Raw genomic sequence first — 25,450 nt, forward strand, 5'->3', positions numbered from 1 at the left:
TTTCTAAGGCACTGCAGTACACAACATTTGAAGCAACCCGCTTTGTGCTTTGTCTTTGACAGTCTGTAAAAAAAATAAATAAATGCCTCCTAGGTCAGTAGCAATAGGCCTTTGAAGCATCGATCATCAGAATTAATATTCCAGGCTTGCCTTGAAGTCCAAAGCAATAATGTCCATGAAGGCAGCATAGCTCCCCAGTGTGCTGAACCAACACATTATCCAGATGGGAGCTCCTATGAATTAAAATACACTCCGAACAAAGGCTGATGCATTCATTAAGAACCACCTCTTTACTCCTCACAAAAGCGGATGCATTCATTAAGAACCACCTCTTAACAGTAGATATATATATATGAATACTCAAGTAAACATATGTTCACGTTAGTCCAGCAATAGGTCATTAAAGTGAACTGTAGCGCTAAATAGCAGTCAGTGGTAAAAGAGGTCGTAAAACAAACACTTGCCTAACTTTGCAACAGGGAGGTGGCATAACATCAAAGTAATCCATGCACACATTTGCGTTATGTCTGCAAACATGTTAATTAGCATGCCAAGTCAGACAGACGATATGAAGCGTTCTTCATTTAAACCGCGCACAAATAAACCAGGTGCAACAATTTATACCTAGAACAATGCAATGAATGCACAACACTATCGGATGAAATGTATTTACCTGAAAGAAGACCGACATGGCAGCAATTACTCGGTTTTCCAAAATTGCGGCACCAAAGCTATCAAAATCATCAGGGTTGTAAAAGTAGATCTGCATCTGCAATTAAAAGAAAAAAGGATTAACAACGTTTGTTTGCTTTATTGCTTTATTGGTGTGCAGAAATAATGCGCGCATCGAGCAGAATAACAATTATTAGACTAGCTTGTTTATAGGTTAGGTATTTCCTCCCCCCAAGTCCTGCTTTACAGAAATGAAACATTATGCATTTACACGTCGTTGTGCCAGTATTTCACTCAAAGCTCAAAATACTTGAAAACAATAGTAATACAATTCAAAGTCATAGCTTATAACAGGTGTGGCCGTATTTGCAAAGGTCCCGTAATTAAACCTTGAAAGGTTGGTCATTTCGGACAGGCTTAATGCCGCGAAACACATTCGCCCCTGTATATACACTCTCCCCCAGAGACTATTTCAGAATGAAATCTCCCTGGTGGCTTTATTCTGCAATAGAATCACCGGGGGGGTGGGGGGAGCAATGCCTGTGCCTCTCTTTGAAATACATTCTCCCCCTCTCTATGCGCTGCAGAGGTGCATTTGTCATTTCCTTTTCCGTTTGGTTTGTGCGCTTAGAGCAAGAAGCAGAAAGCGGTAATTCTTTCCTGCATAGGTTCCGTTCATCTGTGTGAAGCATCCCCTCGCATACATTTTTGCTGGTAACTGTTGCGTAGTAATACGAGGTTCTGCGCATGCGCGGCCCATAACTAGGCTCGCGCATGCACGCATTGAATAAAGACGGTCCCGGCTGGCAGTTCGCGCCGGAGACCAGAGCAGCAACACGTCTCCGGCGTGTCTCTTGGTGCGATTGCTGTATGCGTGCGTGTGTGCCTGTAGGTGGGGCCTGCCATCGCCCCACACCATCACACTGGCGACGAGGACAGCGCGAGAGCAGTCCTCTGCTCCGGTAGCGTCCAGGGAGGAGAAGGCTGTTCTGTGTCCGCATGGGTTCCCACGTGTGGCCGGCGGCCATCTTGGATTGTGCACAGAACGCAGTGGTTGCGGCCCGTGAGGGTGTTTGTGCGATGTCTGCGATATGCACAAAAAAAAAATCATCAATTTTTGGACCCTCCACAGCCTGTGCAGCTGCAGGCCCTCTGGAAAGCACGCCATGAGCTCTCAGTAGCCGAGGATGGCCTCCTGCTAAGGGGTCACCAGATTGTCATCCCGAGAACACTGGTTGACAAGGTTCTGCAGCTCACACACAATGGGCACCAAGGGATGGCCAAGATGAAAGCAAGGCTGAGACTCAAGGTCTGGTTCCCCGACCTGGAAAGTAGAGTGGAGGAATTTGTGAGAAGGTGCATCCCCTGCCAAGCAGCACACCCGGTGGAGAGGGCCCCGCCAATCGAATCTATGGAGAGGAGTGACCAGCCATGGGGGACAGTCCATGCCGATTTTGGATCCACCGGCCGAGGACTCTACTTTCTAGTGGTGACAGACCAGTGGTCCCGCTATCCGGAGGTCGAACTGGTGGAATCGACGGCAAGCGACCACACCATCATGGCGCTGGAGAAAATGTTCGCCACGCATGGATTTCCGGTGGAGAACAATGGGACACCATTTCGGGGGCAACGTTTTGCTCAGTATTGTGAGGGGAATACGCCATAGGAAAGTCACACCTCTCTGGTCGAGGGCAAACGGGGAGGTAGAGCGCTTCATGCGAACGCTAAACAAAGTGTTCCGCATATCAGCAGATGGAGGCGCAGACCTCCGACGCAACTTAGTGGACTTCCTTCGAGAGTATCGCTCGACCCCACTCAGTCAACCAGGATCGCCCCAGCCGAAGCACTCTAAGCGTGTACCAAGAGGACTCCTGCCCGAAATGGAAGGCCGCCAGCCGGGAGAGATTGAAAAGGATCACGTGCAAACGGAGAGGGCGGCGCGAAATGAAAACGAGACAATCAGGAGGAAGCTCTCCGAGAGGCCGATCGCGGTGGGGGATACCCTATTGGTGCGAAACAGAAGAGCAGAAGGAAAGTTATCGTTAACCCATGAAACCCAGCCCCTGGGAGTGACGCATGTAAAGGGCTCGATGGTCACAGCGGCCAACGCACGTGGCACTGTCACCAGGAACGTCTCGTTTATCAAGCGCGTGGGATCTGACGAAACGGATGAAGTCGACCCTCCGGCACCTGAGCCAAGCGATGGACCGCCACCGACACCCGCTGGACTGGCCGAGACTCAGGGGACACCAGAGGTGCCTCAGGCCGAGGCACGCAGGTATAAGACGGGCGGGGCGTAAGCCGCCGCAGAGGTTCCAAGACTTTATTATGGACCCTGCTTAGTAATCCAGGTCTTGCGGGAATGTTTAGGTTGGAAGTATACGTTGTTAAGTTACACTGTTAATCAATGGTTTTTGTTTGGGGAAAAAGGAGGGGTGTTGCGTAGTAATACGCGCTTCTGCGCATGCGCGGACCATAACGAGGCTCGCGCATGCGCGCATTGAATAAAGAAGGTCCTGGCCGGCAGTTCGCGCCGGAGACCAGAGTAGCAACACGTCTCCGGCGTGTCTCTTTGTGCGATTGCTGTATGCGTGCGTGTGTGCCTGCAGGTGGGGCCTGCCATCACCCCACACCATCACAGTAACAGTTAATGCATTTATTCCAACAGTTGTATGCATTCACTTTCATAATTTTAAGAACAATTGTATGAGAATCATTGGGGGTAGGTGAGTTCGAACGAGTAATGGACGCATTGATATGACCAGGAGCTTATTGTCATGAGCAATTTAACAAAGCGATCGAGCTGAGCGAAAAACTTTAATTTGACATGCAAAAAGTATGAGTTGGCACGGACCGTTTTCATTACGATTACACAATGCACTCTCAACAAGCTAAGGATTGGCACCTCAGATTTGTTTAATTATTTATTTTATTGCGCATTTGTAAGGAGCTTTATACAACAGAACTTCATTTCAAAGCGCCACAAGGCGAAATGGCAAGTGAACAGGGGATATAAACAATGGCAAACGCATATACAGTCGTGGTCCTACTAGGCCTTGTGGCATTGGGCCGTGCAAGTGCATTTGGGGGGGTGGAGGTGGAGTGCAAGGGAAGGGGATGGAGCAGGGAACAGAGGGGTGGACAAGTGCTGTGCTAGGGCCTGAGAGGGAAGTGCTAAGGGGAGCCGAGGAGAACCTCAGGCTAAGCGCTGGTTCAGGTAACTGAAGGTGGGGTGCAGCGCCACAGTAAGGGCCCGCAGGGCAGTGCATGAGGGGGGGTGCTGGGAATTGACTGGGAGAAAGGGCCTGGGATCAAGAGACATTTATGAGGATCAGGCCATCAGTCACAGTAGTAGTGGGGTGATTGGTAGGGAAGGGAAAGAGGTGGAGAGGAGCAGAGTTTTGAGCAGTTTCTGGAGCTTAAGGAGATCCGGTTCAAGTCAAAGAGGCAGGGAGGCTGTGCCAAAAGAAGGTACCAGCCGAGGAGAGAGACCTGCCCCCCACTCTCTGCTTGGAGAAGCGTTTGATAGTAAGAGAGTTGGGATTAGAAGAGTGTAGGGCTTTAGCAGGGGATTGAGGGAGGGAAAGCTGGAGATGGCGTGGTCCCAGACCCCAGAAGGCCTTGTGGATGATGCAGGGGGTCTTGCATTTGATCCTTGCAGCTACTGGAGAGATTTTAAGGCTGGAGAGATCAGGTCTTGCAGCACTGTTTTGGATTAGGTGGAAAGGGCGAAGGAGGAAAGATGGCAATTGAGAAAGACTGCCTGGACCAAAGTGTTTTTATTAAAAATGAATTGCTTGTTTAATGTGATAACCCTCAAGGATGGGTATCACTGTTCAGTTGCAATATAAGGGGACACACTACTTCCACGTTTTGTATTCAAGACAGTTTAATTTAATGTTCTATTATAAAAGATGCTACATCAAGTTCAGTTAATAATACAAAGTGCTGCTTCCTCGAGTTCATAGACTTCTCAACATTAATTCAACCACAATACAACATACTCTCCAAGTGATTTACTCGAATAAGAAAACATACTCTCCAAGTGATTTACTCGAATAAGAAAACATACTCTCCAAGTGATTTACTCGAATAAGAAAACATACTCTCCAAGTGATTTACTTGAATAAGAAAAGAACTCTATTCCCCATACACCACGATTTGTATTAATGCGAATATTCAAGCACCTGGTCTAATTCTTTAAATACATGGTTATACAGAGTCAGTCCTGCCGATATTTTTGGCTTAAGTTATCAAAACATGTTACTACTAAATGTCCTTAATGCCCAACATGCCAATGTTCTGTTGCCATAGATACCCATGCAGAACATTGCTCAGGGGCCACATTTCATTAAAAGGAGCTTGTGTTCAGGGTGTCGTTATTTTAGTTCCACAAGGAGAGTTCACTGAAGCCGTGTGCATGCGCACTGCAGCGACATCCAGAAAGGAGCCAATAATGCTTGAAATCTAGAAATCTGATTTAAACGAAATGGTGCTGTATATTGGACCCATTCGTGTTGAAACAAAGGTTGCCGCCATGCATCCGAGTCCAAACACACAGATGTAGGAATTACTACCTACAGAGATGCGATCTATACGCCAACACAAATGGGTCCAATATACAGCACTATTAAGGTAATTTGGTTTTTCCATTTCGTTAAAATCATATTTCTTACAAACATCGAGTCTGGCTCTGTCGCACACTTGCTGACTATGAACCGTTGTGGGCGATGTCAGAGTTAAATATAGTAAAGTCACGTTAACTTTATTTTGTATACATGGTTTTCATCACGTACATGCTAGTAGTTTTCATTTTAGGTTCAGACTTTTGACACATTATCTTGGCATGCTCATTTTATTTCTCTTATTAGGACATTTATCATGCAATTGTTTTTCTGTTTCACTGCATGCAGTGCACGCAAGCGCAGGACTGTGGCGCTTGGATTGAAATGTGTGACATGCTTAGGTAATGAAATTAGTCCAGCATTTCATTTCCCAGCTTCCTTTACAACGCTCTTGCTTCCTTTTAGAAGCGCTTCAGGACCTAAAAGGCCCACCAATGGAGATGGCGCCTATAAAAGGCTTCTTTGGGCCGGTTATCAGCACAAGACACGGCCATATTTTTCCTCCTTGTGTCCTCCTTTAAGTATTCCATCTTAATGAACCAGTTATCTCCAAGTGGACCCAGGTGAACCTTCGAGTGTGGGAGGAGTCTTTGTTTTTACACGATGTGCCCAATATTCACCGTTCCCAAGTTCAACTGCTTCACCTTGATAATAATGGTTGTGTTCCTGTTTTTCTTGCAAAAAATCTTAAATTGACTACACATCTCCAATTCCACCATGTGTCTTCCCCAAACCAGTTTGCTGATCTTTGAAGCTCTTAAAAGCTGCTCTAATTGAAGCCCGCTCCACAGAAAATAGTGCATGCCGCATTGCTGAGTTTATCATACAAGAAGACATCACGTTAGGTGCATTACTGAAACTTTGCTAAAAGATGCATCCCCACCCTGTGTTTCACAGTCTAGTTTGGAAAGACTAGGTCCATCAACCTGTATCGGCAATTTAAAGGAGAAGTAGGCTTATAAATAATTAACAAAAAATACCCTCACTCTTAATCTGCGCCCAAATACTCTTAATCTGCATCCCACTGGATATTGGAATGATGTGGCAGAAGTCATGCTTTATGGTGATCTTATTCAGAATAGTTACACCATCACTCTCCTATGAATGCATTGCTGAATGCATTGCCTTCTTGGTCCGACAAACACCTTGACACTACTTTAATCAATGGCCGACATCACTCAAGCTCAAACTTTGTCATGAGGTCCAATGTTGTACTCCAACAGTACTTGCCAGGATTATTCCAAAATAGTTAGTTTTTACCCTTCCGATAGAATCAATAGGTTTCCTTTTCTCAGTTCCATACACCCCACCAGCCTGGAGTCGGATGTTCTTGCATCCATTGCAACTTAATATTCACTCTTTAGTTATCTAACCAATTATAACTCATATCAACGTTTCTCTTACGGACGGTGTGGCAATGCGTCTATTAAAGCGGGCAGTTCGGACAAGCCTCCTGCAAATGTCAAGTATGGACCCATCTGTTCTCAATAACTTCTGGCATTTTGCTTCTCATGCATTGCCCACAAAGGTAATGAAAAAAGTAATTGGCACCCAACTCCAGAAATGTGTTGAGGAAGGGTGTTTATTTGTTCCAGTCCGCGTTTGATCCCGCTGTAATGGATTGCCATCTGAAGAGAGTGTGTCAATCTCCTACATTATTTAATAATAAAATGATGTAATTACTTCTCAGAAATGGTAGTGTGCTTAACAAACCTAACTTTTCTAAAGTTTCATGACAAAAGCATAGTACACACATGCCCTTCAGCATCAGCCTCCCGACGACTGGAGCAACCTGCATTCAGTGGCATAGGGCAGGTCCAAAAGATCACGGGTATATTCTTGCCAGCAGCTGGACATCATGTCCCTACAGACAGAGGCTGCATCTAAGAACTGTACATCAGATCGCAAACATCATAACACTCGATGAATAAGCCATACCTGGTTTTGGTATGGGGACTGATAGCAATTTGATGTAGCTTTAATAATCGTTCTCTATCAACTCTGTGTAGCAAATGGCGATGACAGGTCGATTAATTATTAGAATTATTATGATGGTATTGATTGAGTGCGGACCTATCTTCGAGAAGCAACTGAGTACTTCACAGATTCATACACCAATAAAGATACATAACCGAGTGCTTTATAGAGGTGTACAACATTACAGATGCGGAACAGAGCACTTTCCAGTGGTAACAAGAGGGGCACAGAGGAGGGGTACAGCTGTACCGGTTGCCGGGGAGGATAGGTGAAGACGGCGTCTAGGGAGTCGGGTGGTGCGAGGGGCAACGTGATGGCCTAGGTGTTATGACTACTTGAATAGGCGAGTTTTGAGTTCTTCTCAAAATTGTAGCAGTGTGGGGGCGAGTCTGATACGGATGGCGAGGAGGTTTCATAGTCTTGGGGCATAGGTAGAGGAGGCTTCTTTCTGGTCCTTTCCTTTTTTGCGGAAGCAGATCTCATGTCTGCACGTGTCCTGGCTTCTGTTGATGTGCATTAATGGCCAGTCTGGATGTCCGAGCTGCTTCCAAAGACAATAGCTAGGAGGCTGCCCTCCTGTTCTTCCTCAGAAGAAAGGAAACACCTCCCCTCAAACCAAGGAGCTCTCACACGGAGAGTCCTACTTCAAAGAGGCATCCATATGGCAAAGGCCTGCCACATACCAGATGGCTTCAGTGGAGGGTCTCAACTTTTTCTCTGGAGCTCTCCTTTACATTTCCTGCAGAACACTCCACTCTGTGCATAACACAAGTAGGCAATGTTCACGTCACAGCAACCGGGTTTGGACCCCTTATAGAAGAATTGATTTTGTCCAATCATCTGTGCCATTGTAACTTTATAAGGAAGGGGGTCCCCCCTCCTTACTCGATTCATTTTTGATTTCCAACAAGAAAAGAAGAATTTGGTGGACATCTATTGTGAGTGTAGTGCATTCGAAAGTCTTCCAGCTGTGAGATAAAGATCGAGGCTTCCAAATCAGAGGTAAGCTCTGCAAGGAACTCATGATGGCAACAGTAAAAACAGACAAGTAATAACATTTCATGGGTGTTTATTAAACTGTATGAATGGGTGAGAAAAACACCTAATCAAAACGTAAAGCTACGATGGGAGCAAGCTACGACCATCAAATAATAAGGAATTCCTAGTGGTGTCCTGTCAAATTAAAAGGACCTATATTTAAAAACCTATTGCCAATTCTTATCACTAAGTTACAACAAGAGTGTGGGACAATGTTCACCAGAAAAGAAAGAAGTGTGCACAAAATGATAAGTCAGGATGGTATGGCTGGGGTCTCCCTTCCCCATGTTTTAAGCACGGGACAAGGTGGGAATTTTCAGCACAACACACTCCTGGGCCTCTCCAGCAAGAGGATCACTATTCCACTCAACAATATCAGGACCTCCATGGGCCAAGTCTCTTGACCCAAAGTCTCTTGCCTTGGAAGGCCTGCTGGACCAAAATAAACATACAAATGTTACTTCTGTGATATTGTACCGTGGGAGATTGATCTTTACCCGTTGGATCTCCCTCTACTAGGATCGGATCCTTCTTGCAACTTGGGCCTCCCTCTGGCGTGGTCACTACAGCCTTTCACTTAACACAATAACTGGGTGCATCTGATCTCACCCCGATTCGCAGACCTCCCAATTTCACAGTTCACTTTGTTTTATCACATTCAGGATTTACTTGCTTAACTTTTCCCTTGGCTATCCTCCGTCGGGTTCACGTAGACATTGTTAACAGTTCATAGGATTCTAAACAGTTCATGTTTTAAACGGCATATTTTCTGAAAGGGTGTTTTCAATTTCCCTAGCTTTCTCTTTGAATCCCCCATCGGGTTCACACTTGCCTTCATTCGCAATTTTTTTTTTTTTTTTTATTTTAGAAAGCAGTGTTTCCCTTCCCCTGGCTTTTCTCTGGTGTCCCTCCATCAGGTTCACACCTGCCATAGACTCGCATTCAGTATTTTCTCAGAAAGCAAGGGAGTCTCCCTTCCCCTTGCTTTACTCTATGGGTTAGAGACTGTCCAGAGGATTTTTATAGAACCTGTAAGAAGATTCAATCCAGCACTACAGCTAAGTCAATGCCTAGCCTGGGATACTGAATGAAAAACCCTTATTGATATATCTTTATGTCCAGGTTAATATTCTGATGACAACCCCTGTATAACACCCCTCTCTTAGAATCCCCCTGACCCCACTGAGCCAAGAAGTAGATCTGTTTTGCAAGTTTAAAAGGTTTATTTGAAAAAAAATTAAATATATATATATCACACTTTTATAATGAATTAATAATTGAATATCACACTTAATCTGAGCAGTAATCAATAATGGATAGTCTGGCACTAGCACACTTCTTTAGAATCAATGATGAGTGGGTATAGGATGGATAAAATAGCAACAATACTTTTATGGTTTCAAATAGATGCAATGTGGAATGAAAATGCAGTACAGAAAATAACTTGATAGGATTCAGCAAAAGACATTGTAATCACTTTCTTGGACAATTCACCCTCCCCCCCCTTTATGCAATGTAAGGAGATGAAGATGAGAGCACACAGTTCTTAGGAATGCAATCAAATAGAATTCAGTTCAATTCCCCCCCAGCAGCTTATACAACAGATAGGAGTTTTGAAACACAGGCAAAATGCTTTGAATATGGTGACAATGCAGTGAGAAATATGCTGAAAATGCTTTTAATTCACTTCAGGAGGTTCAGGGTGAGTGGTATCTAGTTAATATTAGTTCAGGCTCACTCTAGCAATGATTCAGGGATGGTTCTTAGGAGGCAAACGAAATTTTAGCAGTTCAGGCAAAAGCTGCCGATTTTTACAGGTGGCTGAAATCAGGCCAAATCGTGGTAAAATTCGCGGGTGTGTGCATCGCGATTACGGAGGCACTTCTAAGCTTTCAGAGGAAAGTTAAATCAAGGTCCTAGCACAAACGGTTACGGAGTTATGAACGATTTTGTGAAGGTTGTTTTTCGGATTTGAAATTTTAAAAGTTCAAAGCGACAGGTTACAGCTTGCAGCTAGAAAATGACAGGTGACAGTTCTACTTAGGTTAAATAGATTGAATTATATTATATTAAACTAAGGGATATGTTCTGAGTTTTGCTGAGTACTCACAAGAGATTTTGGACAGGAAGGTGACTTTGTCACGGATCCGGTCACTGCGCACAGCACTTTACAGCGATCTGGTCTCCGGTTCGGAGTACAGCTCTGCTTTCTGGGTCACCGGCACTGCTCCTGGATCTTGGGTTCTGCTGGTCTGGTCTAGCACCGGTCTGCACAGCTCCTGGTCCCGCTTTCTCCGGACACAGCGCTGATCTGCACGGCTCCTGGACACTGCTACCGGTCCCGGCAATGTTCTAGGCAGGGAATTCAAACAGCTCGCCCGGCTGTTGATAGTTGGTTAGGTTTGCTGGATGCTGAGGCCTGCTGAGAAGAGTTCTCAGTCTGTGGGTTTAGGCCCTTACTTTGAGTTCTGGATCAAGTTCTTTGGAGTTTTAAAGTCTAAGTGTTGGATCTGGTGCCTTCTGGATGTTGTGTGGTCCGGCAGAGCGCGTTGCAGCAAATGGATTTCAATCCCCCCACCTGGGTTTCAATGTTCCCTTTATATGTTTTGAAAGTGGGTGTGTGCGCAGCATCACTAATCCAGCCCCTCTCTCAATTTATCATTGGTCAAGCTTTCCTTTCTCTCTTGATTGGGGGAAAGAAGTGGAGTGTCAGAGCGATGTCATTATATGGCCTGCAGAAAGGACACTCCCCTGTCAAATTGCACACAAATCTATATTTGATCAAAATACACATTTCTCAAATACATAGTGGTTTGTCATTGCATGTACATATTACCCATCACATGAGGTAGTCTCTGTCCCAAATCTGCTCTTCCTGAGGGCTTGCATTCAAAAATGGCAACTTATTTTCGATTTTAGTGGGTTATGCAACCTTGGTTCTTCATTAAAATGTATACACATATACACAGGCTGTCCATACCTACTCCAGTAAATTCCCATATCTCTAGCTTAAATACAGTGTCTGTGGTGTCAATAAATAGTGGGGTTTTGCCCCAGAACATCACACAAATTGGAGTTTGGGCTTGAATCGAAGGTACATTTTTTAAATGAAGGCTCTCAAAGTTATACATTCTTGTCATTTGATTACAAAGAGTTATCAGTATTTTTATAAACTGTATTTTTACTGCAATTCAGCTCTCAGAGCGTTAGTCTCCTCCTCCTAGAAACTTGGGTGGGTCAGAAACCGTGCCTCTGCTGGCAGGCAGGCTTTTGTGGACAGGAAACAGTCAAAATCAACATATTCTATTCAAGTGCAAGAGCCTATTGTGTGGTCTCCAGGAGGCTGCTAGCCAGTCTGCCTTCTATCAATCAAGAGGTCATGTGAGATTCTAACTCCTGGTGTGAATCTCTGGAGGTGAGAGGTTTCCCAGCCTTTTGGCCTGTTAATCAAATCAGATTGTCTTCTGGGAACAGCATGTGGTTAAGATTTTAATTAACTCCCAGCCTTTGATGTAAAGGCCTCTCCTGCAACTCCTGACATGCAGTTTCCCTGTCAGAGTTTAGACCGTTAGCGCCGCCTTGAGGTATTTATCGGTACTGCGTCTATTTTTTGGATCAGTCTTGAATGAATGCATTCCAAACAAGAGATTTTACATGGAAGTATATTATCCAGGTTCAGCACATGGCACTGGTGTGGTTCTGCAGTAAAATAATTTTGTGCCCGTTGAAGGAATGAATTCCCAATAGTTGTGGGTTGCTTTTGGCAATCAGCATTGCCCCTTTTGCAATGGTTTCAGGCTACTGTGGTGGTTTTAGGCAGTGCCCTCCTGTGCTCACAACATAGGCAAAAATGGGTGGCTGCCTATTCTTCATGCATTTCCCTGTGCGTTTTCTGGGAAGTTCTGGCCATCATGATGTTTTCCATGCCAGTAGTGCACAGTTTTCCTATTCTGGCGTACATGTGGGCTTTTTGGCCATCTTGGATTTTGTAAGCCCACAGCACCAAATGTTGCAGCATGATAGCTCAAACGTGGGTCAGTACACCCAACAGACCGTTGTAGGACCATTTGGACCCTCACACAACACACTCTCCTAGGGCCGCCTGGGACTTGCAGATTCACCACAAAATAAAGAGGCCAGCCAGAGTCCTTCCAACAAGCACTCTTGCGGCACCCGAACACTCTGCAGCTGGCCCGGTTCTCAGTTCAAAACACAAGTTCTTTGTTCAAATGTTGCCACTTGCAACCACTGGCTCAACACAGTTCGGTTTGCCATCAGCTTTCTCCGACTCACCGGCTGTGTTGAACCCGTTGGTCTGTTTTACCTCTGGAGTCAACGACGGTACCACAGTAGCCAGCGTGCCTACCCGCCTTTGTTATCTGTGCAGAAGGCCCCCCGTGCACCGTTGACACCTGTCACACCACATGCCAGCTGTACTCGCCGGTCTTGCAATTCATTTACCAGAGGCTTTGTGGTTCTGAGTCAAAAAGGGCAAGGGCAACTCCCTCCTAATCCTTTCAGATCTCGCCGCTTTTCTCCTCCTCTTGAACAGCCGACCTAGAATAGCTGTACCCTTGTGCGTTCGGGCTTGCTCATTGTGTGTTCTTGTGCTCTGCCTTTTATTCCTGTGGGGAAGGTAAAGGACCATCAAGTGTGTGTGGTTCTGGTCAACTGCCTGACCCTTGCCAGATAAATGGCTCTGGTGTTAGTCCATTGTCTTTCTATATGTAGGAAAGGGTTCATGTTGGAAAAGGAGGGGGTGGCACATTAGAGCTTCTCTGTGTCCTACAGGGTAGGATGGGGGAAAGGTGTTGCAGGGAATAGGGTACTGCATCTCGCCCATCAGTGTTCCACTTACACTCCACGAAGACTCCCCCTCACACCCCATCCAGGTGATCCTCCACCACTGGTCCACCCCCGGGAACTGCTGTACCCAATAGCGATGGGTGTGTCCTTGCCACCTGGACAACAGGTCCCCGGGGATTAGTAAGTGAGACACCTTCAGGTTTCTCACAGCTCCGTCCCCTAATCATCACCAGGCGACATTGGGGATGGACTGTTGAGAACCACAGCCTGCCACTCTGCTATCTAAGCATCAGGCAGGGGTGCAGAGTAAGAAAGGCCCCACCTTGTCCTAGAGCCAGGCAGTCTCTGTTTCTGTGCATTTCCTCTGAGTCACATTGGTCCATTCCCACTTTCGATTTTGTGATGTTTGGGGTCACACCTCAGCTCCTCACTTGGCTGCTAAATCCTGTTTGTGTGTTCCATAATATCCAATTCCTTCCTAAACTGTTTCTGTGCAGCATTCTATATGAGTGTGTGTGTGTATAGCTCTTTTGGTGTTATCCCAGACTGCTCAACTAGAAAGCTGAAAAAGTGCCAGTGCATTGTTTCCTATAATGTTGCACAACCTTTTAATTCCAATGGTATTACCCAGATTATGAATTTCAGGAATGTCCGGATTTTCCCAGGGGGACAACCATTTGATGATCTTCCCTTTCCACCCCATTGTACGGCCTCCCTCCTGATCTCCAGTACATTCTCCCCTGCCATTGGTAAATCTTTTTCACTTGGGCTTTCATGACATTTTTAAGGGAGAGCATTCTTTCATCATTGTTAATTCAAGCTTTGTGTGGGCCCTTGCCACACCTCCGATGCATTCACTGCTACCATCTGCAATGCCCAGTAATAATTCAGTATTTTTCCGGTATACCCTTCCACATCAACCTGTTTAGGATCTTCAATGCTATTAATGGGTTTTCATCCCAAATAATACTCCTAAGCAGGTTCTCCATTTAAAAAAAAAAAAGTACTTTGTCATCCTTTGTCCCATGTTGTTCTGGCAAGCTGGAAGCTCTGATATAACCAGAGGGAGAACCAGGTGACCGAAGAAGCCAATCAAATCCTGGAAAGCTGGCACAGGGCTTCGGAAGACTGCAGCGGGGCTTGCCCCCAAGGCTGAGAAGAGGAATAGTTGGGCGCTTGAGAAGTGTCTTGCGAGTTGGTTGGGAACCGGCACGAAAAACTTGCAGAGACTGGGAGATGGTGGCACGACCTGTAGTGGGTGGACCATTTGGTCTGACAACGGTTCCGAGATAGTCACCTCTGCTGTATGCTACAGTAGGATATCAGGATAGAGCGAGAGACTGTGTAGGAGGCCTAACCTGCCACAGCGGGGCAGAAGGGTCCGACAGCTATTCCGAGGCAGTCCACAGCAACTCTATGTGAAGAGGGGCGAGATGCGGAGGACTACTAAAGGAGGAAATTGAACCTACAAGTGAGAACCCATGACCACTGGTGAAACTGGTGAAGAGATTCCGGGAAAAGGTAAAGGGAACATGCACAAGTCCAGGACAGGAAATTATGAGCCAGAACTATAAAAAAAATATGTGGCACTGGAGAATCGAGAGGGATTCCGGGAACCGCTTAATCGTCCGAGTGGGAGCAGACCAAGAATTGTGCAAGACCTAGAGATTGTGAAAACGTCACTTTGTGAAAGCCATTGGGGAACCAGCTAGAAGAAGGGAGTCATTCTCCTAGCCCCACGAGAATTTTGTGTGATATTTTATTTTCTGTTGGATTATGGAGAGCCCAGAACCTTTATGGAACTTTTGCTTTGAACAACCAAAGAGGCATTTGGATGCTTTACATCCCGGAGAAAGGAGTCATTCTCCTGGATTATCAACAGTAGCTGGACTTTCTGGAGTTTTGTTGTAGGGATAGAGTAGGAGCCTTTGTGAACAGGACAGTGCCTTTTAGTTTTGACACACAGACGTCTGACAGGCGCCGGAATTTCTTTAGTTTAGGGAGGGAAATCATCTTTGAGTTAGGGGTAGATCATTTTCAGTTATCAATTAATAAAACTCGATAGCAACCACTATGACACAACTTGGACAGTCTTCATTCCTTGTCGCCACATCGTAGATCGCCATCAGCGACCTGTTTCGGAATATGTGCAGGCACAAATTAAACCGTTGTAGGCTACCCAATTTGATTGAAAGGGAGAGCTACATTTTACTTTCATCCCATGCCAACGACAAAGTAATCAGTCGGACTGTGGAATTTCTGCATTTGCATTTGAACTAACTCGCCAACTTGATCCAGATGCATATTCTCACAGTTGCATTGACATTCCTAAAAGTAGGCAACATTTGTTCAAATGTGTTGATCAAAAAGTCATAAAATTCTCAAAAGCACAAACTGAAAAGGTGGCAAAAAGAGAAAACTAACAGTGAAGATTCGCTTGGGGTTTAGTTTGAAGTTTTCTATCCAAATTTCCACAGTACAAATAAATCCTTAATTGTTTACCTGCTTAGTTTTTATTGTTAAAAAAAATAAAATCCAATTTAAATGTAAATGCTTGTATTGGTTTAATTTGTGTTTTATAGAGTGCTATACACTTCATTCCAGGCACATCATGTTGCTTTGAATCACAGTAGATTGGTGTGTGTACATCAAAAACATTAGAACAATAACTGGTGGCTAGAAGGGCCAATAATAATGCATTAGTTATTAGCACCTAGGAGGGTGTAAGCAACCAATCTGGTTGTTCCAAATATGTGAAGCCTCATCTGAAGCAAGTTGTTGGCTACTTTCACACATGTCCCCCACTTCCTGCGCTATCCCTGCCTGCACACCTCTCCCCACATCAAACAACCCTGCACCCCAAACAATTGTAATCAGTTACCTTTGTAGATGCCGTTTCTTCCTCACCACCCCCCTCAAGTGAGACTTTCGCTCCACACTGCTGCTTATTAACACCATGGAAATGAAGGGGGAGTGGGGGGAGGGGAAGTCTCAGTTTTAGATTTTTGGTGAGCAAACACGGATTGCATGCTTGCCATGGCCTGTGTTTCGTCACAAAGTAAACGTGGGCCATAGCACTCCAGACACTGGGTAAGCATTAGGCCCTTGGTGTAGGACCTTACTTCGCTTAGGTATTTAACCTCAGGCTACCAGTCCAAACTGTCTGGGTCAGCACCCTACAGCAACTATTAATATTAAATGAAATTCCCTTGCAATTTTGAATTGATAGCGATAGCAATAGCAAGCACAAAGTAATAGAATATAACGTTTTTATACTACAATTCAATAAGATCTCTGATCTGGTATTCAAGTACAACGTTGGAAAGCGATTCATTTGAAGGCATCCGATAATATCTATGGCAATTAATCACATTTTTAAAATCAACACCACATTTTGAATTGCATGAATGTGTTTTATTGCTAAAGATAATTTACCTTGCGTACAATTACACTTTTTACAAAATGCCTTCTAAAAAATAAGCTTAAAAAATGCCTTCATAGAGTGCACATAAGTCACATAAGTCACATAAGTCAAGTTTTCTAAAAAAAAAAATGAAGTTATTTTACATTACGGCATTCATTGCCAACATTGCTGAATCTCAGTGAAAATCAATCTCTGTAAAAGTCTTATTGGTGTATACCTTAGGTGCTATTGCCAATTTAGAAATTGATTCACACATCCAAACTACAGATATTTATACTAAATTGTTAAGTTATGCGTTGAGGCTAATAGCTTACTGCCATCAATGGAATTCTAAAGAGAAACACATGTCATGATAAGATTGCTGAGTCCGCTACAGACCCCATTCCTTTAAGAGGAATGGTGCATTCTGTACAGTCTCACCTTTCAGGGGGAGAGGTGTTAGGCTAAAATATAGCTTCGTCTTATATGGGTGAGTATGTATTCTGCTACAAAGTCTCCATGTCAAGGGAGAGAGAGATGGAGAGGGATTGGTTTGGATAGACACCTTCAATAAAGAGGTTTTATTCTGATAGAGTCCCTATATTCAAATGGAATGTTTTGTTCCGGTACAGTGCCGCTGACTTAAAGGTGAGGTTTTATTCAGATAAAAATTCTCCCCCACTGAGGGGGAGGGTTTATTCTGATAGAAAGTAATCCCCTTCACGTGGGAGCGTTGTAGGGAAGATTTGATACATGAGAAAAGATGCAGGTTGAATGCATCATTTTAAAAACAATATTTCAGTTGCAGCCTGCGCACCGCAGGTTTTGAAAAACACAAATGCAAGCAGAATGTGTAAAAAGTCCCTTAAAACCAAAGCAGACAAGGCCAAGATGAACATTTCAAGTATCAGAAAATATCCTAAAACCTTTGAAAAAAATTGGGTTTTGCCTAATCTCAGGAGAAATAGCAATTATAAAAAGTAAAAGATATGCATTTTGGTGCCATGTGTGTTTTCTTCTACAGAAATAGTCAGAATTAGGAAACCTACCAATATTGAGAATACGGACTGATACGCCAATGTAATATGAACTGTGTTTTATGAAAATAGGTACATTAAAAGTTTAAACAGAATTAAATTAAATCCAGGCCCTGTTCTTTGTTAGTACTGAGGGGTGTGAATATATAAATTGATCGTGCATCCCGAGATGTTAGCAAACAGTTCAGAAGTGTATGTGCTTCTGGAAAAGAATTTTATAGATTAGGTACCATGGAGTGTATACAGCAAGATTAACCTAACCCTTCTCTCTGGCGATGATGTGTGGCACAGAAGAACTGCGAACTGAGTACGAACAGGTCATCTTATTGTGTGCATACAGAGAAAAAGAAGATCATTGAAGTAATTCCTGGGTATAAGATCAAGCAAAATGTTACTGATGCAGGGTTAGTCAAGATAAAAGGCATTGGCCAGTGGAAAGTAATGGACAGCAAGCAAAGAACCCATTGAAAGGGAGAGGCACATTTTAAACAGTAATTCAATAGGAACATCAGTGAAAGGAATTTTGTCAACATACATTTTATTTTTCTACAAGACATTCAAATACCCAAAGGTCCAGTAGTTTGTTGAAATTGAGTTTAAAATGCTGTTGAAATTCTGACATGTCTATCGAGTAAGGGGGGGTGGTATTTTGAAAAAAGGGGAAGTAGCGAGAAGTGGATAGGCAGGGAATTTACTGATTTCACAGATGAAAGATTCCTCCTAGACTCTCAAGCGTACAATCCATGGTGCATGCCTGCTCAGGGTAAATCAAATATATACCGATGGAAAAGTGTGCATTACTAAAGTCTCTTTTTCCATAACTGCAGCATTGAAAACTGAAGCTACTAGTGTGTTGAGGATTTGTCATCAGTGGCCTTTGAAACAATTTGTTTATCTTTAATCTGATTCCATTATTTCTGTTTTGTTAATAAATACACCTTCTCTGCAACCCAGTGTGTTTCTTGTCTTGAAAGGGGAGGGACGCTGCAAGCAATCAATAAAATTAAATTGAGGGTCCCAGATAAAAAAAGAAAACTTTATAAAATAAAGGAGAAAGGTGCCCATCTGGTTTGGGGTGGGTGGAAAATTCCCCTGAATTAGATATCGCCTTGATAAAACATCCTACGGCATTTACTCTGCTACAGAGTCTCACCCATCAAGAGGGATTTTTTTTTCTGATAGAGATTGTGCCCCTGCAAGGGGGCACGTTTAATCTTCTATTGAGTCTCCCCTATCAAGGTGGAGGTTTTATTCTGCTACAGAGTCTCCCCATCGTGGGGGAAGAGTCCATTCTGCTACAGAATCTCCCCCTTCAAGGGGAAGAGGTTATTCTGCTACAGTCTCTCCCCTTTGAGGGGGAGAGTTTATTCCGCTACAGAGTTTCCCCTCTTTCCAGGGTGGAGATTGTATTCTGCTATAGAGTGTCAGACATAAAGGATTGAGAGTTTATTCTTTTAGAGTCTCTCCTCTTAATTGGGGCCTATCAACATTTCAAACAGACTTCCATTTCCTGACTTGTCTTTTCCAACACACTCCCTAGAAGTGAGCAGACAGGTATTCAAAGAATTCTAAATAGTGGAGTATGTAAAACATGGAGGCAAATGAATTTGTCATGGGGGAGAAATGAATTCACAGGGGGAAATTACATTTCAGAATAAATTCTCACAGAGGATACTTTGTTATGGGGGAGGGCTTATGTAGTGACACAGGCACTAAAATACTGCACAAGTACAACCGACACAAATCTTTTCCACAGAGGGATACAGCCTGCAGAGGTTCAGTATTCTTGGTCACGTCTATAACCTCAATTGCCCTCTTCTTGTGCTTCATTCCAATGGTCATTTCGAGATGGCACCACATCCAGTGTATGCTGCCTTGGCTAATTGCTTGATAAATGTTGACTTAGATTTGAAACAATATTAGTCAAGCTTGGCTAAATTAACATCCATTCCAACAGGCCCTCCTCACCCAATGAATGATCATTGCTAGCCAGGTTGGCCACTATTACATTCATTGCCTCGCTTCTCAGGATGGTCTTCCACCAAAACACCACAAGCAGCTCTATCACTCCCAGAAACAAATGGTAAAAATGCTGTTGGCAGCATGCCCATTTACCCTCCACCCCAAGAAAATAGGGGGTAAATGCATGTTTACAAGAGGAGGAACAGAGTTGGAGAAAGCTGCCTGTAAAGAATGAAAAAGTAAAAAAAGAAAAAAAGACATACATTTAACTGCTGGAATAATAGGAAGCACAGAATCTCCCTCAACTCAAAGATCAATTGGGAGTCCAAAATTAGAAATGATGTTTGCAATGTTCCATCCTACCTCCGCCTCCACTACAATGGTCTAAGAGAATGATCCTGGCACTAAGACTAAAACACATTTTAGAAAGAATTTTGCTCAATTATGAGTTTTCAGAAATTCATACATTGCTGAAGTGAACTTTACTCAACGCCAATAATGAAAGTGTTCTGTGACGAATCTCCCGATGTCGTCACTTCTCTAGAGGGAGCCCCTTCCCAGGAGGACAGGGAGATGAGGCTGCTACCCGATTGTCTCCCTGGGGGTGATACTCAGTGGGTGGATCTCATGGGAAGGGAAGCACCCTATAGGATAAGTGATGACCTGGGGAGAACATGGTATCCCCATAGCCCAACTTGCCTTAACCCACATCAGTACCATTCCAAATGTTCCTATATATTTTTCATTTAACTCCAGTATAGGAACTACTGAGATGAGGAAGAGTAAGGACTATCCAAGTAGAGCCCACCTTCACAATACCAAGATGAGGAAGATCTCCGTTGACTCCTGGACAATTGTTCCATTCAGTACTGGCACCAAGATGTGCCGAGTAAGGAAGAGTGCTCACAAGCACCAAAACAAACAGTCCTGCGTTTCTAGACCTAGTAAGAGTATAAAAATGGTTGTAGGACAACAGAAAGAGACAGAGATGGAACAAGCGCCAATCCGTGTGAGACCCAGAGAAACCCAGAAAGTTCAAGGGAGACTGGCGAAGTAGAGGAAGAATGGAAAGCAGTCAGTTACTGGTGTTGGTCGAATACTGGAATCCCTTTTCCAGGGGGCTGAACAACAATTATAACATTAAACTGTACTAACTGAATGAATACATTAAAGTTAATGTATTGGTGATCTATTGAAGAGTTTTTAGCAAGAACATTAACATATTCAATAATAAGTTCAACAGGGAAGAGCGCGACAAGAGCATCATATCCATCTTGCATTTTCCAAGAGGCGCTGCCAAAGGCCAGAAGGCTACTGGGAACCGGTGTGAATGATAGGAGTTACACAGACGCCATCCAAACCATAATAGAGTGGGGGAGTCAACCGAAGTAAGGACCAGGTGACAAAGACGCTGCACTTCACACAGAGAGCAAAACAAGACCCCGATCGCAAACGGCTGAGCACCCAACTGCCACTTACGGTACCAGGAGTGGCTCATGGTTCGACACGGGTGAACCAACAAGGGAAGTGGAAGGTGATACGGATATAAAGAAGCAAAATATTCTTTTTGTCATGGTAGTACCAGGGGAAACAGTATCCCAAGTACTGTAATGAAAGAAGATGGGGTCTGGGACCCTCAGTGAGAAGTATGAGGGAAGAGAACAGTGTAAAACAGGAAGTTAAATATTGTACTTGGCAGGAGAGTATACAAAGTCTGTACCCAAGTAATGTCAGAGTGTGGGACCCACAAGTGACAAACCGATAGAAAAGGAGCCTGGGACCAGAGACAGAAAGAAACCTATATCAAAAGGGGTCTGGGACCCAGAAGCGAAAAGTAAACCATTACCAATGGTGTCAGGGGCACAATATAAAGGAATACCTCGCAGGAGATTATACCAGGTGGACTGCACATGGCAAGTCTGGAACCCGGACCCATTGAAGTGTCCGCATCATACCTCAGTCATAATGCCTGGCAGGAGAGTGCACCAGGTGGACTCTACATAGGCGATAAAGTGTGAGTCTGGGACCCACACCCATAATAATACCTTTGTGCATATTTGTTGATCTTCATATTTACAGTACCTGCCAAAAAAGGGAGTCAGGTTGACCGAGCCCAAGAACGTGAGGCCAGGGGAAAGGAGTCATTCCCCCCGATGTCCGTGGACATTAAAAGAAAAGCCAAGGAAAGGGAGTCATTATCTTGGCATTTTGAGAAACTGGAGGAAGGTTAAAGGAAGAAGGCATCCCCTTACTCTGAAGTAGCCGATACAAGGAATCCCTTTTTAAGACTAAGTTTTGCCACTGAATAAGAACACTTCCTTTTTTTTACAAGTGAATGTTGAAGTGTTGTCCAGAAGAAGAGAACCACTCTCCTGACCAAGATCACCCCTTTCCCTTAGTTGATTTAGAAAGTAAGGGAAGGAAATAGATTTTGACACAACGATAGACTATTTGCTTTTGACAGGACCTCCCGACAGAATCCTTCATTTGTTTGAGGAGGAGAAACCTCTTAGAAATAGGGACAGGTAGGGTTTTCCTTTCCTTTTTATTTTTGGTTTAATAAAAATCTATGACCCAAAGCATGCTACCTGTGTGTCAGTCAACTACCTCAGAGCCCTTGTAGGTCCCAATGTATTATTTTTTGCATATTGTCAGATCCACAATTGTATATTGAATATGTGTGCAGTTGACATGTGTGCCTACCACTTTATTATTAGGGCATTTATTGAGCAAGGACTTCACTTTAGAAAGAAACAGAGGACTTTACAAACCATAGGAGGAACTACACAGTGAGCGGGGAAACAACAAATGGCAGATGGCAAGCAATTTAACTCCAGCAACCAGTAAAGGAAACAGGGGGACACCGTTCACCCAGTCACAGGCTAGGTGGGTGGGTGTATGTGTCTGTGTATTTCTAGCTGTTAGGGAGGAATCTTTCCTCGAAGGAAGGTCTTCAGCTACTTCCTAAAATGTTGAAGCAAAAGGAAAGTCATCTTCACAGCTAGGAAGTTCCAGAGCCTGGGAACATACAGAACATGCCAGTCAGTTTCTTCCCCCTCCTGCACCGGCAGAGTTGAAGTCTGCACATGTCCTTACTGCTGGTGGATTGTAGGCCTCCAGAAATGCTGAGCTTCTAAGCAAGGTAGCTTGGGGTGTTGTGGGAGACAGCCATGGAGGTGATGCATGCTTGCAGCAGTAGCCAGTGTAGTTCAATGAGGATCAGGTGATGTGGTTGATTTTTTGCTGTCCTTTGATGAAGTGTGCTGCAGCATGTAGGAAAAATCTCAGCAGTGCCAGGTGGTCATTGGAAGGTGTTCCAGAAGTGCCCTGCCACCATCCATGTGGGAGAAGACCATGGCTTGGTCAGCAGATAGGAAGTGGTTTGCTGGGATGAATGGCTTGATTATTTACAGGGAAGAGATGGTGCCAAACTGTTTGCATCTTTCTTACTATGCTCTGTATAAAGACAGAAGCATATGTACACTGTACACTGGGTACAAGGTGCCCATGGCCTTTTGGCAGTCCTTTCCATCAAAGCCACCACACAGGGCTGGAATGGCTACCCCATTCTTCTTGCATACGTCACTGGATGGGCTCATGTTAACAGCAGCAGCTCTGGTCAGCCAAAGCTTGGGGTTCGAAATGGTAGGTGCTGGAAAGAAACTTCCAATATACACAGAGCCTAGATGAACAAATCTCTGCAAGGCAGGCACTGCAGGTATCAACAAGCTTCATTGACACTGGAATTGTGTTGGTGAGAGCAAACCTGGAATGGGTGGGATGGGCAGGTGACATGTAGGTACAGCCGATGTGGTAGTAGTTTGCTAACTGTTAGTACTTCACATCTGGTTGTGGTGGGATTGTTTGGGCGAAACTGGATGGCAGCACGAGCCATCAGAGGATAAGTCGAAAGAAGAAAGTAAATCCTTCAAAAGCGACAGGGACAAGAAGGTTTCTGTGAAGGCAGCAAGAACAGATAGATTAATGCATCGTTATACACTAAACGCAAATAGTGGCCTTTATGTCTAGCAATAATCAGGTGTTCTATAAAATCCCTGAAATAATAAGGAAAGATGCTGCTTTTTTCTGAATTGGACTTACGGGTTTGTTCTGCGAGTCCTCATGAATGGAGCGAATCATTGTGGGTTTGGAGAAGGTACTACAAGGTTGTTTTGAGTAAGAAGGGCAATGCATGTTTTAGGACAACAAATCCGTTTAAGGCAATAGGTTGACAACCAGCTAAAAAGGATGGGTTCTCGCTCTACTGCCTCCCAAGTTTAAACCACTGAGGGATGCTGTAGCCCAGTCAGGCGATTCTCTAAACTGTGCCATGGATAAACATTTGTGGGGGAGGGGGTGGTTCAGAGGCCTATGTGAGACTTGCAGGTTCAAGTTTGAACCCAGGAACATCCGAAATAGTAATTGTGGTTAATTAATTAGAACAAATGGACTAGTCCATAATAAATACACACTAAAACGTCCCAAGAATATAATGTAATACTATTTCTATAATCACAAGTGCAAGAAAACAGTGCAACTCCTTTCCCACACCACATGCACAGTGTTGGTTCGGGCTGGACGATCAGCATAGTTGTCCACCTGTAGCGTGGATTAGAACTCGTTGATCATGATTTTAAGAACAAAATACAGAATCCCAAAAGAAGTGACAATCCAATAAAATGATCGTAGCACACATAGGGTTACAATTACTAATGAATGAAAACATCTCAAGTGTGCCCCCAATTTAATAGACCTTTTACCAAATCATTAGTAACATACACGGATGTATTTCAATATTGATGTTTCAGTGAGTAGTAAGTCACTGCACGTGAGCCATCACTACTTCAGACCATAAAGGCACACTGTTAATATGGCATTTCGACCAGGACATTCACAAAGTTTGCAAACCGAGTTTGCATTAAGTTTTTTTTTTGTTGTCTTCCCTGCAGGCACCTTTTTATGCAGAACGGTGATCATCCCCTCTGAAATGCAGTTTTTTTTTTCATGAAAATGTCTTCGTTGGATCAAGGCGCAGAGGAGACCGAGTGCAACTCTTCTTAAACCCCACTACCCGCATTTGAAAATCAAGATTTCACTCTCCATGCATTTCAGAATAAAATGCAGTGCTTTGAAACTAACAGCCATATGATTCACCATGAAATGAAGCTAGGAAAATCATTTTGGATAAATGGGACCATAAACTTGATAGAATTTCCATGACAACAGATGGCAGCGCTCTGCTGAAAGCGACCAATAAAAGGTTGTAAATCCGTCACAACCAACAGGAATTCGGCAAGCAGGCTTGTGACATACAAACAAATGAGATACGGTTTTGTTAGCGTGTTCAAAGCGTGTTTTCATTTTTTGTTTATATTCCTTAAAATGTTAAAAACGTGTCAAGCAATATCGTAAAATACACGCTGGACCCCATGCATCATTCTCGAATACGTTCACAGCAAGTAAAACACTTTGCACATCTTAGCCTTTTCTTTCTGAGGTGCTTTGTAAAAGACCAGGCCCAGTCATATTTCTTGTTTTTGTTTGCAATTATACTTTCCTAGCAGAAAAGCAATTGAGATTACAAAATTAGACAAGTAGAGCACAAATATTGCAACTAGATAGAGAACTACAATATCAAATGTATAGTGTGACCGTGTGTGTGAATTATATTTAGTGAGATCGCACAGGCAGGAAAAATCTAGTGTCTGTATTTGTATTTTATTATATTTTATATAGCGCTTTTTACCAACGCACTTCACAGATAACAGTCAGCAGTACAATAAAATCAGCATAGACAATTGTGTTCAAGATCAACCAGTAACAGACAGGTGACTGCCGTTAGTGACTTTTTAAGGAAGAGCGAAACAGAGAATAAGAGGTTAAAGAGCAGAGAGATAGAGGCAGGAGGTTCCAGTGAAGAGGGGCCAGCG

At 43.9% G+C, this 25,450-nt stretch overlaps 1 protein-coding gene across 2 annotated transcripts in view; it reads right to left on the reverse strand.

Moving 5' to 3' along the window:
• PTPRG (protein tyrosine phosphatase receptor type G) overlaps positions 1-25,450 on the reverse strand; it is a 1,528,043-nt gene that overhangs the window by 895,547 nt on the left and 607,046 nt on the right. For both annotated transcript variants that reach the window (XM_069643751.1, XM_069643750.1), the window contains exon 5: positions 674-769. In XM_069643751.1, coding sequence (XP_069499852.1) covers positions 674-769 — 96 coding nt within the window. The remainder of the gene's footprint in view (positions 1-673; positions 770-25,450) is intronic.

Source organism: Ambystoma mexicanum, chromosome 2p, assembly GCF_040938575.1.
Source record: "Ambystoma mexicanum isolate Mex_15411 chromosome 2p, UKY_AmexF1_1, whole genome shotgun sequence".
Lineage (NCBI taxonomy): Eukaryota > Metazoa > Chordata > Amphibia > Caudata > Ambystomatidae > Ambystoma > Ambystoma mexicanum.